The sequence below is a fragment of the Narcine bancroftii genome, chromosome 5 (genome assembly GCF_036971445.1).
Source record: "Narcine bancroftii isolate sNarBan1 chromosome 5, sNarBan1.hap1, whole genome shotgun sequence".
Lineage (NCBI taxonomy): Eukaryota > Metazoa > Chordata > Chondrichthyes > Torpediniformes > Narcinidae > Narcine > Narcine bancroftii.
In genome coordinates, this window is record NC_091473.1 from 145,424,517 (window position 1) to 145,444,307 (window position 19,791).

Consider the following 19,791-nt stretch of genomic DNA (forward strand, 5'->3'; position numbering starts at 1 on the left):
CCAATACACAATCCCCTTTGAAACAAATGCCAAAATAGCAACCTGGAGTTCACTTTAACTAGTCCTGGACACTCAACATCTCCTCACTTGTCTGGAAGGTGCAACAGTGACTGCACTTCCTGAGAAGACTGAAGCAGACAAGACTACCAGCCTCCATCAGCCTCTATCGAGAGTGTCCTGGCCAGCTGCATCACGAGGCATGGTTGCTGCAGAGAAATGGGTCAGAGGTCAATCCGCAGGACCATATGAGCGGCAGAGAGGACCACTGGAGACTCCCTCCACTCATCCGGGATCGTTGCCTGAAGAGGGCGCGCAAAATCATTGAGGACCCCTCCCACCCCGCATCTTTCAGCTGCTCCTGTCGGGGAAGAGATCCAGGAGGATCAGAGGCTGTGCCCCAGGCTGAGGAACAGATACTTCCCACGGGGCAGTGAGAATGGTGAATAACTGCCAAAGCAACTCTCCGTGACTCTTCACCCAATTGTACTTCTTCCAGTTGTACTTTAGCAATTGGATGATAATAATAAACTTGAACATATATTTATTTTAATACTATACACATGTGCTGAATATATATGTACCATTTGTCTGTGGGTGTCACGTCGGAATGCATACTTTGCACTGTTCTGAACCGTGGACCAGAGAACGCCGTTTCATCATGTTGTACTGGTACAATCAGATGGCAAATATACTTGAAATCAGACTGCTCAAACTACAGGGGAATCACAGTGCCTGCTCTCCATTGCAGGCAAAATCTTCGCTAGGATTCTACTAAATAGAATAATACCTAGTGTCGCCGAGAATATTCTCCCAGAATCACAGTGCGGCTTTCGCGCAAACAGAGGAACTACTGACATGGTCTTTGCCCTCAGACAGCTCCAAGAAAAGTGCAGAGAACAAAACAAAGGACTCTACATCACCTTTGTTGACCTCACCAAAGCCTTCGACACCGTGAGCAGGAAAGGGCTTTGGCAAATACTAGAGCGCATCGGATGTCCCCCCAAAGTTCCTCAACATGATTATCCAACTGCATGAAAACCAACAAGGTCGGGTCAGATACAGCAATGAGCTCTCTGAACCCTTCTCCATTAACAATGGCGTGAAGCAAGGCTGTGTTCTCGCACCAACCCTCTTTTCAATCTTCTTCAGCATGATGCTGAACCAAGCCATGAAAGACCCCAACAATGAAGACGCTGTTTACATCCGGTACCGCACGGATGACAGTCTCTTCAATCTGAGGTGCCTGCAAGCTCACACCAAGACACAAGAGAAACTTGTCCGTGAACTACTCTTTGCAGACAATGCCGCTTTAGTTGCCCATTCAGAGCCAGCTCTTCAGCGCTTGACGTCCTGCTTTGCGGAAACTGCCAAAATGTTTGGCCTGGAAGTCAGCCTGAAGAAAACTGAGGTCCTCCATCAGCCAGCTCCCCACCATGACTACCAGCCCCCCCACAACTCCATCGGGCACACAAAACTCAAAACGGTCAACCAGTTTACCTATCTCGGCTGCACCATTTCATCAGATGCAAGGATCGACAATGAGATAGACAACAGACTCGCCAAGGCAAATAGCGCCTTTGGAAGACTACACAAAAGAGTCTGGAAAAACAACCAACTGAAAAACCTCACAAAGATAAGCGTATACAGAGCCGTTGTCATACCCACACTCCTGTTCGGCTCCGAATCATGGGTCCTCTACCGGCATCACCTACGGCTCCTAGAACACTTCCACCAGCGTTGTCTCCGCTCCATCCTCAACATTCATTGGAGCGACTTCATCCCTAACGTCGAAGTACTCGAGATGGCAGAGGTCGACAGCATCGAGTCCACGCTGCTGAAGATCCAGCTGCGCTGGGTGGGTCACGTCTCCAGAATGGAGGACCATCACCTTCCCAAGATCGTGTTATATGGCGAGCTCTCCACTGGCCACCGTGACAGAGGTGCACCAAAGAAAAGGTACAAGGACTGCCTAAAGAAATCTCTTGGTGCCTGCCACATTGACCACCGCCAGTGGGCTGATATCGCCTCAAACCGTGCATCTTGGCGCCTCACAGTTTGGCGGGCAGCAACCTCCTTTGAAGAAGACCGCAGAGCCCACCTCACTGACAAAAGGCAAAGTAGGAAAAACCCAACACCCAACCCCAACCAACCAATTTTCCCCTGCAACCGCTGCAACCGTGTCTGCCTGTCCCGCATCGGACTTGTCAGCCACAAACGAGCCTGCAGCTGACGTGGACTTTTACCCCCTCCATAAATCTTCGTCCGCGAAGCCAAGCCAAAGAAAAGAAAGATACTTGAAATGAACTGGATCCTGGACTTCATCACTGAAAGACCACAGTTCATCTCGGTTGGCAGCAATATCTCCAGTCCCATCACACGGAGCACTGGTGCACCTCAGGGCTGCATTCTCAGGCCGCGACCTGCTGGCACGACAGCACTGCCAGATTCGGTTCAAACAGTCATCAACTCTGCAGATGACACAAGGCCTCATCGGCCACAAGGTGAGTTGGTTTAGAGAGAGGAGGTTGGGCGGCTTGTAAAATTGCACAAGAACAACAACTTGAGTCTGAACGTGGAGGGTAATTTTGAGCCAGGCGTTTTGGCCCGCTGCTGACTCCATTCCACTGGCCACGCCGACAACCCCGCCAGCTGCGCGCTGGTTAGCGTGGCCGTCGGCTCGCGTTTCAGATTTTGTGATTTACTGTAATACTTATTAATAATCACTTATTGTACCAAATAATCTAACCCTCCCCCAGCAAATGTTTCTGAAGCACCGCGCCGCCGGGCCAGAGCCAAACCATGGGCACAAAATGTCCAATGGCCTGCAAAAGTCTTTTTTTACCCCCATCAAAATGTCCAATTCCGCGACGTGGACAAAAGTGATGACCGTGGACTTCAGGAGGGCGAAGGTTGACTATCCGACACTGCACATCAATGGTCCTGCTGCGGGGAGAGAGAGAGAGAGAGAGAGAGAGAGAGAGAGAGAGAGAGAGAGAGAGAGAGAGAGAGAGAGAGAGAGAGAGAGAGAGAGAGAGAGAGAAGCCAACAGAGTGTCCTGTCGGGCTGCATCATTGTGTGGGATGGTAGCTGCAAAGCATCAGACTAGAAGTCAAATCAGAGGATCGTCAAAATATCTGAGAAGATCAATGGGGTCTCCCTTTACTTTCCTGACGACATTCATTGGGAGCATTGCTTAAATAGAGTTCAAATATTTCCATCCATCACACAGTATCTTTGCCCCATGACCATCAGGAAGGAGGTACAGGAGGATCAAAATCAGGACTACCTGGCTGGGGAATAGCTTCTTCCCACAGGCTGTGAACTTGATTAACAGTATCCTGTAACTGTGAAAATAATTCCAAATAATCGTAATATTTTAAATTACATTTGTACGTAAACATGATTTTTATGTGCTGTGCGCGCTGTGGCCCAGAGACACGTCGTTTCATCTGGTTCTGCATGTACAGTCAGATAATAATTAAATTTAGACATACAGCACAGTAACAGGCCATTTCAGCTCATGCCGCCTAATTAACCTAATGGCGGGAGGAAACTGGAGCCCCCAGGGAAAACCCACAGAGACAAGGTACAAACTCTTGATGGACAACGCGGGATTCAAACCCCGGATCCAATTACTGGCGCTGTAACGCATTGCGCTAACCGCTACCCCAACTGTGCTGCCCTTGAACGAGATATACCTGTTATTACCACCAACTTTAATTCAATTGCACTTTCCACGACAAAGTTAATTCACCTACGCTTTTCCTGGCAACCAAAGATCTTCCTGTATTGTTGAAACTGTACAATATTTTTGCTCAACCGAAACAGAATATTCATCTACCCTTTACAATTTCTTACCTTTTTTCTCCTGTGATGCATTGTATTAATTTAATTTATGCTAATTAATCTGTTTTACTGCTTATGTGGTTGGAACATGTGAGATTTTCATTGGTTCTGTATATTGCATGGCAATAAACATTTATCTCAATGTTTATTTTCTTGCTTAACATGGACGAAAGCCCCCTTGGAAGGCACCAACAACAAAAGCCGTATGAATTCAGAGAGTAATGGTCAACCAATTCTCCATTCTCTGGGTAGGCCTGAGGATGAGATCGCCATGGATCAAATTCTTTGGAGCAGAGTTAGCTGAACCAACAAGGCAGCTTGGCCTAGAATTATAGCATCAGACCCTCTCAACGCCAGCAGTTATTGTCCGTCCTCAGCTGTCACAAGACGCAAAAGCAGAATTAGGCCATTCAGCCCATCGAGTCTATTCCATGATTCCCATCATAGCTGATGTATTTTCCTCTCCACAGCACTGTCCTGCCTTCTCCCCAGAACCTTAGACACCCTTACTAATCAAGAATGATTCAATCTCCGCACTGACTTGGTCTCAACAGTTGCCCGTGGCAACGAATTTCACAGGTTCACCCCACCCCTCCCCGACTGAAGAAACTTCTCATCTCTGTCCTCAAGGGATGTGCCTTTTATTCTGAGGCCGTGCCCTCTGGTCCCAGACTCCCTCACCACTGCAAACATCTCCATGTCCACTCTATCCGGCCCTTTCAATATACAGAAGGCCACTCTTTTACCAGAAGATTGAGAATCCATGGAGTTTTGGTTCAGGGAAGCGATGTGGAGCTGCCTATTTGGAGCCTGAAAGCCCTGGTCAAGTTGCTCCAACTCTACGCAAAATCAGTTTAAAGTGAGTCACTGTGGAACCGGGGTGAAATATCATCATATAAATATCCAGCTTCTACCTTTGCTGAATAAGAATAGCTCAAGTTTGTTATTATTGTAAAGTCTTCTTTCTTTGGCTTGGCTTCGCGGACGAAGATTTATGGAGGGGGTAAAATGTCCACGTCAGCTGCAGGCTCGTTTGTGGCTGACAAGTCCAATGCGGGACAGGCAGACACGGTTGCAGCGGTTGCAGGGGAAAATTGGTTGGTTGGGGTTGGGTGTTGGGTTTTTCCTCCTTTGTCTTTTGTCAGTGAGGTGGGCTCTGCGGTCTTCTTCAAAGGAGGTTGCTGCCCACCAAACTGTGAGGCGCCAAGATGCACGGTTTGAGGCATTATCAGCCCACTGGCGGTGGTCAATGTGGCAGGCACCAAGAGATTTCTTTAGGCAGTCCTTGAACCCCTTCTTTGGTGCACCTCTGTCACGGTGGCCAGTGGAGAGCTCGCCATATAACACGATCTTGGGAAGGCAATGGTCCTCCATTCTGGAGACGTGACCCATCCAGCGCAGCTGGATCTTCAGCAGCGTGGACTCGATGCTGTCGACCTCTGCCATCTCGAGTACTTCGACGTTAGGGATGAAAGCGCTCCAATGGATGTTGAGGATGGAGCGGAGACAACGCTGGTGGAAGCGTTCTAGGAGCCGTAGGTGGTGCCGGTAGAGGACCCATGATTCGGAGCCGAACAGGAGTGTGGGTATGACAATGGCTCTGTATACGCTTATCTTTGTGAGGTTTTTCAGTTGGTTGTTTTTCCAGACTCTTTTGTGTAGTCTTCCAAAGGCGCTATTTGCCTTGGCGAGTCTGTTGTCTATCTCGTTGTCGATCCTTGCATCTGATGAAATGGTGCAGCCGAGATAGGTAAACTGGTTGACCGTTTTGAGTTTTGTGTGCCCGATGGAGATGTGGGGGGGCTGGTAGTCATGGTGGGGAGCTGGCTGATGGAGGACCTCAGTTTTCTTCAGGCTGACTTCCAGGCCAAACATAGTACAATTGGACAAAATGACATTGTTTGGCCCTGGGTGAAAAAATGTGTAAACACATAAGACAAAACACATATTTACAAGTGATTTATATTCAGCACATATATTAAAAATAAATATTGTTTTATAATAGCAGATTCCCAGACAGTTTGTGTGACTCATTCAGCGTTCTCACTGCCCGTGGGGACAATCCGTTTCTCAGCCTGGTGGTGTATCTCTTTCCCGACCGGAATAACTGCTGTGTGAGGGGTGATAGGGGTCCTCAACGATTTTGGGAACTCTCTTGGGCAATGATCCCGGCAGATCACATCAATAAGGGGGGATGGATACTCCAGTGACCCTCTCTGCCGCTCTTGTGGTCCTCGGGCATGACCTCCGATCCATTTCTATGCAGCAACCATACCACATGATGATGCAGCCAGCCAGGTCACTCTTGCTAGGGAGTGGGGAGGTGCAAATGGATCTGGGTGTACTTGTTCACCGGTCACTGAAGGCTAACATGCAGGTTCAGAAAGCTGTGAAGAAGGCAAATGGCATGTTGGCTTTCATAAAGAGGGGATTGGAGTATAGGAACAGAGACGCCCTTCTGCAGTTGTACAGGGCCCTGGTGAGACCCCACCTGGAGTATTGCGTCCAGTTCTGGTCTCCAATTTTGAGGAAGGACATACTAGCTATAGAGGGTGTGCAGCGCAGATTTACAAGGTTAGTTCCAGGGATGGCGGGGTTGACATATGCTGAAAGGCTCGAAAAACTGGACTTGTATCCGATGGAGTTTAGAAGGATGAGGGGGGACATGATTGAGGTCTACAAAATCATCAGGGGGATAGACAGGGTGAAGTCGGATTACTTGTTCCCAATGATGGAGGAGACGAGGACTAGAGGGCATGGTTTAAGAATACTGGGTAGGCCCTTTAGGACGGAGATGAGAAAACATTTTTTTACCCAGAGAAGTGTGAATCTGTGGAATGCTCTGCCACAGAGGGTGGTAGAGGCAGATTTGCTGATTATGTTCAAAAGAGAGTTAGATAAGACTCTAGTGGGCAAAGGAGTTAAGGGTTATGGGGATAAGGCTGGAAAGGGGTACTGATGGTAGTGATCAGCCATGATCTGTAAAATGGCAGTGCTGGCTCGATGGGCCGAAGGGCCTACTCCAGCTCCTATTGTCTATTGACAGAGCTCCTGTAGAAGGATGGCATGATGGTGGCCGGTAGCTTTGTCCACTTCAGTCTTCTCAGGAGGTGCAGTCGCGGTTGCGCCTTGCTGACGAGTGAGGAGAGGTTGAGTGTCCACGGTAAGTTACTAGTTAGGTGAACTCCAAGGAACTTGGTGCTCTCCACTACAGAGTTGTTGATGTGTAGTGGAGGCTGGTTATTCCTTGTCCTCCTGAAGTCCACGATCATCTTCGTCTTGTTCGCGTTGATGAATGGGCACAGATACAGCAGTCGGAGAATATTTGGACAGATGTATTGACTGGCAGGGTTTTGAAGGATTATGGACAAAATTCAGGTAGATGGCACCTTGGTCAGTGCGGGCGAGTTGGGCAAAGGCCCTGTTCTGCACTGTAGGATTCTGTACTTGTGCCATTTTTCATTTTAATTTAGACACGGTAACAGCACGGTATCAGGCCATATCGGCCCACAAGCCCGAACTGCCCAATTTACATACTTCCTGACAAGTGAGATGTTGTGTGTCCACGACAGGTCTCTACTTAAGTGAACTCCAAGGAGCTTGATGCTCTCTACCCTCTCCACTAAATTTATTGATGTGATCAGATGATAATATTAGAGCCAGGTGACATTTTAATGACCTTAACCATTGTGGTTTCAGAATTACTGATACTAATTCATCGATTCAAGATTTACTTGAATTTAAATTCCCTGTCTCCTGTGGGGAGATTCGAACCACACTACAAAGGTTATCTTTGGGATACTGGATAACCTCGAACTGCCAAACTGCTTCCTTCAGGACTAGTTACCGTTAGTCCTCCTCCCAAAAACCAGAGGGCTGGGACACTATGTGACAATTCTTGCCCAGCCACAGGGCACTGAATCTTTTAACTGCTTCAGAAGAAAACGTTAGCTTCAGTTGGTTATGATCGATGCTGCGTCACTTTGCTTGAATGGGTACAAAGGCTCCCTTTCAAAGACGCTTTGGGTGGGGTGGGGTGGGGTCTCATGAAGGACCAAACAGCCTGGAACCTGTAGCAAGAAGAACCTGCCTGAGGACCTCAGCTGATCAAGCAGCATCTGTGGGAGGGGTAAAATGGTCGGCATTACGGGCTTCAAGAATTGAAGGATTCCAGCCCGAAGCATCGACCGTTGCATTTCTCCTGAGTTCACCCAGCGGGTTGCTTTCATCTTCTGCCGCATTCAAAAAACCCTCCCCTTCACCAAAGGACAACAGTGGCAAAACTCCCCTGTCCCAAAGTTCAGGTTTATTGTCCGACTGCGAGCACAATACCATAAGGCACAGCAGCAGAAATAGGCTACTCGGCCCATCGGGTCTGCCCCGCCATTCAATCATGAGCTGATCCATCTTCCCACTCAGTCTCGCAGCCCCAGGGAAGGGGTTGGGGTGGAGGGAGGCTTACCTGAAGAATTTCCCGACACCTCTTGGGTATGGCCGTTTAGGGCGCGAGCCTTCTTGTGTGCATTACAAATCAAGAGTTCTGTCTGGAACACAAAAGGCAAGTGGAAAATTAGGCAAGGTCACGGGTTTACCAACCAAACCACAGGAGTAAGGTTTGCTGTCACCAAGGATTTCCGAGCCGGCGGAAGATCGGAAATTACTCCAAAGCCAAGCAGCTGATGAACAGAAGGTCACACAGAAACAGCACATTTATTTACTGTAACAGGAGAGAGGCATCCGGGCTTTCAATGTAAGGGCTTCTGTTCCTGTAGACATGATAGAACGGGAGGGATGAAAGGGGTTCATCAGGGAAAATCTTACAGCTGTGCTCAGGCAGGACAGATCAGAGGGCTCGTCTACTGAGACTACATGGGTGGAGCTGAGGAACGGGAAAGGTATGATCACACTCATGGGGTTGTATTATTGACCACCCAATAATCAATGAGAATTGGAGGAGCAAATCTGTCGAGAGATAGCAGACAGGTGCAGGAAACACAAGGGTGTGATAGTCGGGGATTTTCATTTTCCACATATTGACTGGGACTCCCAAACTGTAAAAGGACTGGATGGCTTGGAGTTTGTCAAATGTGTTCAGGAAAGTTTTCTAAACCAATATATAGAGGTACCAACTAGAGAGAGTGCAATACTGGATCTCCAGTTAGGGAATGAGACAGGACAGGTGACAGAAGTAGGTGTAGGGGAACATGTTGGGTCCAGTGATCATAATGCCATTAGTTGCAAGTTAATTATGGAGAAGGATAGGTTTGGGCCTCGGGTTGAGATTCTAAATTGGAGAAAGGTCAATTTTGAGGAAATGAGGAAGGATCTAGAATGCATGGATTAGGATGCTGTTTTCAGGCAAGGATGTGCGAGGTAAGTGGAGAACCTTCAAAGGTGACATTTTGAGAGCACCCAGTTTGCATGTTCCAGTCAGGATTCAAGGCAAGGTTTGCAGTGGTTTTCGAGGGATTTGAGGGATCTGGTTCGGAAGCAGAGAGAGGTGTACAACAGGTAGAGGCAAAATGGAGCAAATGAGGTACTTGAGGAGTATTAAAAAATGCAAGAAAAACATCAAGAAAGAAATCAGGAAGGCTAAAAGAAGACATGAGGTCGTTTGGCAGAGAATGTGAAGGAAAATCGTAAGGGTTTCTACAGGTATATTAAGGGCAAAAGGATAGTAAGGGATAAAATTGGTCCCCTTGAAGATCAGAGTGGTCAGCTTTGTATGGAGCTAAAAGAGATGGGAGAGATCTTAAATGTTTTTTTTCCCCATCAGTATTCAATCAGGAAACGAGCAGTGTTGTGGGAAGTAAGGAAAACAAGCAGTGAGGTCATGGAACCTACACAGATTAAAGAGGAGGAAGAGCTTGCTGTCTTAAAGCAAATAAGGGTGGATAAATCCCCAGAGCCTGACAAGATATTCCCTCGGGCCTTGAGGGAGGCTGGTGTAGAAATTGCAGGGGCTCCGGCAGAAAAATTTACAATGTCCTTAACCACTGGTGAGGTGCCAAAGGAGGGTGGCTCACGTTGTTTAAAAAAGGCTCCAACAATAACCCTGGAAATTATAGGCCAGTGAGCCTGATGTCAATAATAGGTAAATTATTGGAAGATGTTCTAAGAGATCGGATATACAATTATTCGGATAGCTGCCAGAATCCATTTAGGAATAGTCAACATGGCTTTGTGCATGGTAGGCGTGTTTAACCAATCTTATAGAGTTTTTCAAGGTTACTAGGAATGTTGACGAAAGAAAAGGTGTGGATGTTGTCTACATGGACTTTAGTAAGGCCTTTGACAAGGTCCCGCATGGGAGGTTAGTCAGGAATGTTCAGACGCTAGGGATTCATGGTGAAGTAGTGAATTGGATTCGACAATGGAGACAGGAGAAGCCAGAGAGTAGTGGTGGATGATTGTTTCTCAGACTAGAGGCCTGTGACTAATGGTGCCTCAGGGATCGGTGCTGGGACCATTATTGTTTGCCATCTATATCAATGATCTGGATGATCATGTGGTAGATTGGATCAGCAAGTTTGCAGATGATCTGCACAGAATAGAAGGGCCAAATGGTCTGTTTTCTGTGCTGTAGTATTTTATGATACTAATATTACAGGGGTTGTGGACAGCAAAGAAGGTTTTCAAAGCTTGTTGAGGGATCTGGAGCAGCTGGATAAATGGGTTGAAAGATGGCAGATGGAATTTAATGCAGACGAGTGCAAGATATTGCATTTTGGAAGGACAACCCAAGAAAGGATGGACATGGTAAATGGTCGGGACCTGGGGAGTGCAGTAGAATGAGGGATCTGGGAATACAGTTACATAATTCCTTGAAAGTGGCGTCACAGGTGGATAGGGTTGGAAAGAGAGCTTTTGGCATATTGGCCTTCATAAATTACAGTATTGAGTACTGGAATTGTGATGTTATGGTAAAGCTGTATAAGACATTGGTGAGGCCAAATTTGGAGTATTGTGTGCAGTTATGATCTACTAACTACAGGAAAGATATCAATAAGATAGAAAGAGGGCAAGGAAGGTTTACAAGGATGTTGCCCGGACTTCAGAAACTGAGTTACAGGGAAAGGTTAAACAGGTTAGGACTTTATTCCCTGGAGTGTAGAGGATGAGGGAGAGTTTATAGAGGCATTTAAAATTATGAGGGGGGAGAGACAAGAGTAAATGTAGGTCGGCTTTTTCCATCGAGGGTGGGTGAGATACAAACCAGAGGACATGGGTTAAGGGTGAAAAGTTTAAGGGGAACTTCACACAGAGTGGTGGGGGTGTGGAACGAGCTGCCGGCTGAGGGGGTCAATTTTAACATTGAAGAATTTGGACAGGTCCATGGATGGGAGGGGTATGGACTGGGTGCAGGTCAGTGGGACTAGGGAAAAAAAATGGTTCGGCCCAAACAAGAAGGTCCAAAGGGGCCCGTTTCTGTGCTGTCATGCTCTATGGTTCTGGAAACACTCAGCAGGTTGGGCAGCATCTGTGGAGAGAAGAAACCGCTCCCGATGCCAGACAAAAAGTGTAGGAGGAACTCAGCAGCATCCATAGGTAATGAAGGGAAAGCAACACTTTGGTACGAAGCCTTTCTTCAGGAATTTATCAGTTGAACACTTCCCACTTTTGCACCAGCTTCCTTCATCAGACCCATTAATGGGTTTTCAAAGTTGAGGAAGAATGTAGATTCTGGAGAGGGGAGAACAGACCGTTGGGGGGTGAAGTATCTGACCAAAGAGACAGGCGGAGAAGCAGCGCAAGATGGTTCTGATGAAGTGTCTCAGCCCAAAATACAATGAGGTGGAAACAGGGAGACTTGGAGAGATTAGGAGCACAGGCACAGAGGTGGCAAATGAAAGAGAATGTTGGAACATGTACGGTCATGCACTTTGGGAGAAGAAATAAAAGATTATTATTTGGATGGGGAGCAGATTCAAAATTCAGAGGTGCAAAGGGACTTGGGAGTCCTCATTAAGGATACCCCAAAAGGTTAATCTCCAGGTGAAGAAGGTGTCTGCAACGTTGGGCATTCATATCTAATGGGATAGGGTACAAGAGCAGGGATGTGATGTTGAGGCTTTATAAGGCACTGGAGAGGCCTCACTTGGAAAAGAGGGTTCAACCTCAGGATTGAAGGCCGCCCATTTAAAACTGCCCAGGAATTTCTTTAGCCAGACCGTGGTGAACCTCTGGAATTTGCTAACACGGACGACCGTGAAGGCCAGGTCAAGGGGTGTAATTAAGGCAGAGATTGATAAATATCTAGTTATGGCATCAAAGGTTGTGGGGAAAAGACAGAGGAGTGAGGTTGAGTGTGAAAATGGATCAGCTCACGATGGTATGGTGGAGTGGACTCGATGGGCCGAATGGCAGTCTAACATGGAACAGTACAGCAAAGGAACAGGCCATTCACCCGTCTGTCTGTGCCGACCAGTCACACCTCTCTCATCTTTTGCCACATGGATCTGTATACCACCTTTCCCTGCTTGTTCCCGGCTCTCTCAATGCCTCTTTAACACTGCTTTTGTACTTGCTTCCACCACTGCTCTTGGCCACCCATTGAAGGTGCCCATGTGAAATCTTATCTCTCCAATCTTCTTTAAGGTTTCCACCTTGAACCCATGACCTCTCGTGCAGCCATTCTCAACGCGGGGTCCATGTGCCCTACAACCCCCCCCCGGGGCCACAGCATACTTAAAGGGTGGGTGGGCAGGGAATGAAATCATGAAATACATCGGCCATGATTGAAATAGTAGAGTGGAATCAATGGGCCGAATGGGCTAATTCAGCTCCTATGTATTATGGTCAATAAGATGTTCTATTTCAATATCAAATGGCCCAGTATTTGCTTACTTAGGTATCTCTGGCTATTTCAATCTGGGTATCCTTCCCAGTCAACTTGTGTCGGGAGTTTCAGATAAACATGCCAGAGGTTACATGAGGTGAGGAGTTTTGGTTTACTTACAGCCTAGTAACAGGCCATTTCAGCCTACGAGCTCATGCTGCCCAATTACATCCAATTAACCTACAACTCTTGTACGTATTTGAAGGGTGGGAGGAAACCCACGCAGACATGGGGTGAACGTAAAAATGTCTTCCAGTTCTTGGTTTACATCCACCATTCTCAATGAGGGCCATACGCCTCCAACACCGGCTACAGCACATTTAAGGAAGGGACACAGACTGAAATAATATACAGTGCAACTCCGATTATCCGAAATGGTCGGGACCGGGTCATTTCAGGTAAACCTTTTTTGATTCTGGAGAATTGGTCTTTATTTTTTTTTTTTTAAACAGCCTAGTAGCAACAGCAAACCACTTGTAACAGTGTTTAAACAATATGGGAAGGCTTTTTAAGCAGTAAGATAGAGTTTAATTCTCACTAAAAAAAAAATGCTAGCCACCGCCGATCACCGACACCTCCCCACCGAAGCTCCGCTTGTGCTGGGAGCCCGAGGGTCCCACTCCTGCCGGCAGCCCGACGTCCCCAGTCAGCACGGCTCCAAAAAAATTTCGGATAAACGAGGATTTCAGACATCCAATTTTAAAAAAAATTTCGGATAACTGAGGATTTTGGAGAATCCGAATTCGGATAATTGTAGTTGTACTGTAATATTTTTTGGGTTTTTTTACGTCGTCGGTAAGAGAGAAGTAGGGAAGAATCCAACTAAACCTGACAGCTCCATAGGGAATTGGGCCCAGAAACTTTGAGTTGGGGCCACAACTGAGAAAAAGGTTGAGAATGGCTGATCTAGAGAAAACGATCCTACCTTCCACCCTATCAAATCCTCTCAGAACTTTATACACCTCTACCAGAGAAAAATATCCCAAATTCGTCCAACTCTCCCCACGTCTCATATCCTGCATTCACACCACCCTCCCAACCAGCCACACCACCCCTCCTCACCCGACTATTGAAAAAGCAGCTCAAGGTGACTGAAGGACACGACACACCCATCATTTCCTGAACAGACGACACACGGAGGCCCTTCAGCCCACAATATCTGTGCTGAGCATGAATGCCAAAATTAAATTGAATCACTGCTGCTTGCATTTCAGAGATATCCCTCATATTCATGTGTTGATCTAGAACGGAGATTTTCAAACTTTTTCTTTCCATTCACATTCTACTTTTACGTAATCCCTATGCTATTGGTGCTCTGTGATTAGTAAGGGATTGTGGGTGGGAAGAAAAAGTTTGAAGACCTCTCTTTTAATCGTCCCTCATTAACTCGTTATGTGGACGGTTTCCAAACTCCAAAGGAAACAGGCCAAATTACCATTTTTCTCAAGCCAAATATTTCAGTGGTTCTCAACCTTCCCTTCCCACCCACATCCCACCTTAAGCAATCCCTGACTAATCAAAGAGCATGATGGCAGAGGGATTACTTAAAGTGGAAAGAAAAAGGTTGAGACCCACCAATTTTGACGCACTATTTCCACCTGACAGCCCGTTCCAGACAAACACCACTCTGCAGTAAAACTTGCCCTACACACCTCCTTGAAATACCACCCCCCCCCCCACCCACCACCATCACCACCTTGGATGCATGCCCTCTTGTGCAGGAAGAGTGGGGGGCGAATGGTAGTGGTGGGGGCAGAACAATGACAATGTTGGGAAAGGGGTAATGTCCACTTCGGGGTGGGGGGGTCTGGTACTGATGTTGGGTGAGTGGTCAGTAGCGATGGGAGGGCTGAGATGGGGTGCGCGAGGGAGTGAGTGGGGGGTGGGGATGATAAGAATAGGAAAGCATCAGAAATAGGGGCAGAAGGCCATCTGGCCCATCAGGCTTGCCCTGCAATTTCAGGGAAATTATCCAGGGAAATGATTCTGACTTTCCACTCTATTGATGTCTCTCATAATTTTATAAGCCCCCGCCTCCACTTCGAATAAGGTCTCCCAGTCAACATTCTAGAGAAAACAACCCATATTTGTTCAATCTCTAGCCCTTTTTAAAATAACGGCGATTTATTGCCATGTACACAACCCGTCTCTGGAAGGCCTGGCTTGTTCACACAGAACCAAGAAAAGCCGGCTCCGCGAGTCCAATACACTCCATCACTGACACTCTCTATCTTGGCAGATCGAAGCCGTAAAAGTCTAGAACCACCACCCCCCCCCCCCAAAAAATACACTTTCGATGCTTTCACACAGCACTCAGAAGGCGGATAAATTTCAAGCGCTACGTGAAGGGGGCTCCTGCCTCTAGCTGACAGAAGGACAGGCCGGTAGGTGGAGTTGAATTCACAGCCAGATGAGCCATGACCTTATAAAATCTCATCGATGGACAGTCTTTTTTTACTTCAATTAAGTTCATTATTGTGTGCCCCTGCCCCTCCACTCCCACCATTTTATACAGGTGCCTGCCTCCATTTTGCTCAGACCTAAACAAAGAGCACTGGCCCGAAACGCTGGTGATGTACCTTCACCATAAAGATCGCTGCAGGTCATGCTAAGTTTCTCCAGCACCTTTACGTACTAAACATCAATGACAGTCCGCAGACTTCCTTGTTTGACTTCATTACTATTTAAAATTTCAATACCTGTTTAGCTGCAGAAGGTAAGAATTTCAGTGCAATTGTCACTGAAATATTTGGCTTGAGAAAAATGTATTGTATAATGTGTCCGATAAGGAACTGACATTGCAGGGCAAGCCTGATGGGCCAGATGGCCTTTTCCTGCCCCTATTTCTGATGCTTTCCTATTCTTATCATCCCCACCCCCCACTCACTCCCTCGCGCACCCCATCTCAACCCTCCCATCGCTACTGACCACTCACCCAACATCAGTACCAGACCCCCCCCACCCCGAAGTGGACATTACCCCTTTCCCAACATTAAGTCATTGCTCTGTCCCCACCATTACCATTCGCCCCCACTCTTCCAGGAACTGTCTACACCGCTGACCTCAACCATGCGATCTTTGTCTTCATTCACCCACCAACACCTGGCGAGGTCCGTGTCAGAGTGCAGGGCTTGCTGGGGGGGGGGGGGTGGGGGCATCCAGGAAAGTTAGCGAACCAGGACAATCTTAATGAGGATCAGATGTGGCTGACAATGCCACGTTTATTGTTCTTCCCTAACGGAGAAAAGAGCCAACTATATTTGAGAGTCTGGCATCACAAAGGCCAGTGGACAAGGAGGTCACGAATCCATAAGACATAGGAGCAGAAGTTGGTCATTTGGCCCATCTAGTCCAGTCTACCATTTCATCACGAGCTGATCCATTTTCCCACTCAGCCCCACTGCCCGTCATTCTCCCTATAACCTTTGATGCCCTGGCTGATCAAGAGCCTATCAATCCCTGCCTTAAATACACCCAATGGCTTGGCCAAGCTTCTTGCTTTGATCTCGTGTGGCTCCAACTGAGAGTTGGTGTGTTAACTCCCCTACTGACGAGGATGTTATGTGGACGAGAGGGCTTGAGTTATAAGGGGAGGCTGGGCAGGCTGGGGTGGTGATGAGGGAGGTCTTCATTAGATGGTGAACGGTTATAATTCGAGTGATAGAGGATGAGAAGTGACTTAACAGAGATTGTTAGATACCTGAACAGTTAGGGTATCAGAGGTTATGGGGAAAAGAAAGGGGAGTGAGGCTGAGTGGGAGGACAGATCTGCTCATGGTGGAATGTTGGAGCAGAGTCGATTGGCCGAACAGTCGACTTCTGTTCCTATATCTTATGAATCTTTTGGTGGTTCCGGGGGTGTTCAAGGTGAGGGTTAGGGTACTACAATTAAGTTCTCGGGTCTGACAGCTTTTGGATAAATTCAGGCACTGAAGCTTCACATCCCCATTACTGGATCTAATTAACCACTGCAATTATTGTCACCCAGTTCTCCCACCTTGAGATTGTGAACAGACCATGCCTGGAAAATTCACCATCTATCTTGCTCACCGGTTCAGAAGCGTGCGAGGAGTCAGGAACTTTGGGAAGGTTGTCCGTAGAAGACTGCCCCAGCGATTCCATCTCTGAGCCATCTTGCTCCAAATCTGAGGGGGAAATCGAAAGGAGATTTTAAAATGTTTAATGACCCTGATATCATCCAAAGCTCTGGAATTAGAAGGTAATTAATGCAGACCAGTGTGAGGTGTTGCATTTTGGAAGGACAAAGCAAGAAAGGACATACGTGGTAAATGATTGGGCACTGAGGAGTGCAGCAGAACAGAGGGATCTGGGAATACAAATAAATAATTCCCTGAACGTGGTGTCACAGGTGGATAGGGTTATAAAGAGAGCATTTGGCATATTGGCCTTCATAAATCAAAGTATTGAGTGCAGGAGTTGGGATGTTATGGTAAAGTTGTATAAGACATTGGGGAGGCCAAATTTGGAGATTTGTGTGCAGTTCTGGTTACCAAACTACAGGAAAAATATCATAAGATTGAAAGAGTGCAGAGATGTTGCCCAGATTTCAGGAACTTTCAGGAAAGTAAGAACTTAATTCCCTGGAGTGTAGAAGAATGAGGAGAGATTTGATCGAGGTATTTAAAATTAAGAGGGGAGTGGACAGAGTAAATGTCGTTAGGCTTTTTCCACTGAGCGTTGGTGAGATACAAACCAGAGGACATTAGTTAAGGGTGAAAGGGGAAAAGTTTACAGGGAACATAAGGGGGAACTTCTTCACACAGAGAGTGGTGAGGGTGTGGAACTAGCTGCCAGCTGAAGTGGTGAATGTGGGCTCAATTTAAATATTTAAGAAGAATTTGGACAGGTCCATGGATGCGAGAGGGATGGAGGGATAGGGACTGGGTGCAGGTCAGTGGGACTAGGCAAAAAAAATGGTGCAACATAGACTAGAAGGGCCGTTTCTGTGCTGTAATGTTCTATGGTTCTAAGTTACAGGAGTTACCTGATTAAAGTGAATCTTACATAATTAAATACTACAATTCTGTGTTCTTCAAATTACTTTAGATTTTGCACTGTCTTTTAAATGGTGTATTCTTAATGTCGGTGTATTAGCTGGGCATAGTAACAGTGTATCTCAGGCAACCAAAATATTGGCATATCCGGCATCTGCAATCCCCATGTGTCGGAACGCTGGGAGAAAACTGGAGCTCCCGGAGAAAACCCGCACAGACACGGGGAGAACATACAAACTCCATACAGAAAGCGCAAGATTCGAACCACAGTCCAATCCTGATCGCTGGCATTGTAAAGGCATTGTGCGAACCACTACCTTCACTGTGCCACCCTAAAGAAAGGAGCTGATGAGGCCTCAGTTGGAGTATGGGTACAGTTTTGGGCTCCTTCTTTGAGAAAGGATGTGCTGGCAATGGAGAGGGTCCAGAGAAGATTCACAAGAGGGAGTCCTGGAATGAAGGGATCAGCGTATGAAGAACGTTTGACGACCCTTGGTCTGTGCACCTTGGAGTTAAGAAGAATGCGGGGGGACTTCATTGAAGCATTTTGAAGGTTGACAGTAGATGTGCCAAATGTTTCCCATGGTGGGGAGCCAAGGACAAGAGGGCACAACCTCAGGATTGAAGGGAATCCATTTAGAACCGAGATGCAGAGGAATTTCTTCAGCCAGAGTGGTGAACCTCTGGAATCTGCCACCATGGGCAGATGTGGAGGCCAGGTCATTGGGTGTATTTATTTGAGGCAGAGATTGATGGGTATCTGAATAGTCGAAGGTTATGGGGAGTGGGGCTGAGTGGGAGAATGGGTCAGCACATGATGGGAATGGTGGAGCAGCCTAGACGAGCCAAATAGCCTACTTGTGCTCCTTTACTTTATGGTCCTATAGAATTGTTTCCTTCATCAGAAAGCGCACAGACTCCTCCACTTTGTCAGCAGTCTCAGGAAGTTCGGCATGTGTTCCCCCCCTCCCCCCCCCACCCTACCCTCGTCCCTCAGTTACTGCTGCAGGGGCACCATCGAGAGCAGGCGGGCCGGGTGCATCCCAGCGTGGGACAGGACCTGCTCTGCTCAAGATCGGAAGCAGTAGCAGCAGGTAGTAACTGCAACCCAGACATCACACCAACCTCCCTCCCCTCCGGATGATGGTTTTGCACTACCGATAAATAGAAATTCTTCCAGGCCCCCAGAAATAGGAATCTCAGGGTCACATGTGATTCACGTACATACTCTGATAATCAACCTGAACTTTGAATGTTGAACTCATCTACATCTCCCACTGCTTTGGAAAGCCAGTCAACATGGAACAACACTGTGCAGTTCAGGCCCTTCGACCCACCAAGTTGTGCCGACCTATGCAAACCTACTCCATCATCAATCTAACGCCGACCCATCTCACAGTGCCGAACTCTGATGGGAGGGAAGGGTGTGGAGCTCAGTGTCTGAAAGAACTCCACCATTCCCATCATGTGCTGACCCATTCTCCCACTCAGCCCCACTCCCCATAACCTTCGACACCCTGACTATTCAGATACCCATCAATCTCTGCCTCAAATAAATACACCCAATGACCTGGCCTCCACATCTGCCCGTGGTGGCAGATTCCAGAGGTTCACCACTCTGGCTGAAGAAATTCCTCTGCATCTCGGTTCTAAATGGATTCCCTTCAATCCTGAACCAGAACCCCTCAATGCATGGATAAGGGCAAAGCCCTTGATACAACAATTCATTCCAGGATGGATCTGATGGGCCAAATGGTATCCTCCTGCTCAGCCCCGGTGAAGAAACAGATGTCGACCGCAGGGAGAATACTACAAGGAGGCTGGACAAACCTGGGTTGTTTTCTCGGGAGCATCCGAGACTGAGGGGAGGCCTGATAGAGATTTATAAAATTATGAGCAGCGTTGGTAGAAAATTTTTTCTTCCGACTCCCATCCCACCTTAAGCAATCCCTTACTAATCACAGAGCACCGATGGCACAGGGTTACTTAAAGTGGGATGCGGGTGGAATGAAAAAGGTTGAGAACCACTGCACAACACTAACCATGCTGCCCAGATGTGAATGAAGATGAGCTTTCCACTCACATCCCACT

The 19,791-nt window shown here is 47.3% G+C and overlaps 1 protein-coding gene across 6 annotated transcripts in view; it reads right to left on the reverse strand.

Moving 5' to 3' along the window:
* samd13 (sterile alpha motif domain containing 13) overlaps positions 1–19,791 on the reverse strand; it is an 87,945-nt gene that overhangs the window by 30,605 nt on the left and 37,549 nt on the right. For all 6 annotated transcript variants that reach the window (XM_069939340.1, XM_069939344.1, XM_069939343.1 and 3 more), the window contains exons 4-5: positions 16,736–16,830; positions 8,309–8,390 (exon numbers count right to left, since the gene is read on the reverse strand). In XM_069939340.1, the coding sequence (XP_069795441.1) occupies positions 8,309–8,390; positions 16,736–16,830 (177 nt within the window). The remainder of the gene's footprint in view (positions 1–8,308; positions 8,391–16,735; positions 16,831–19,791) is intronic.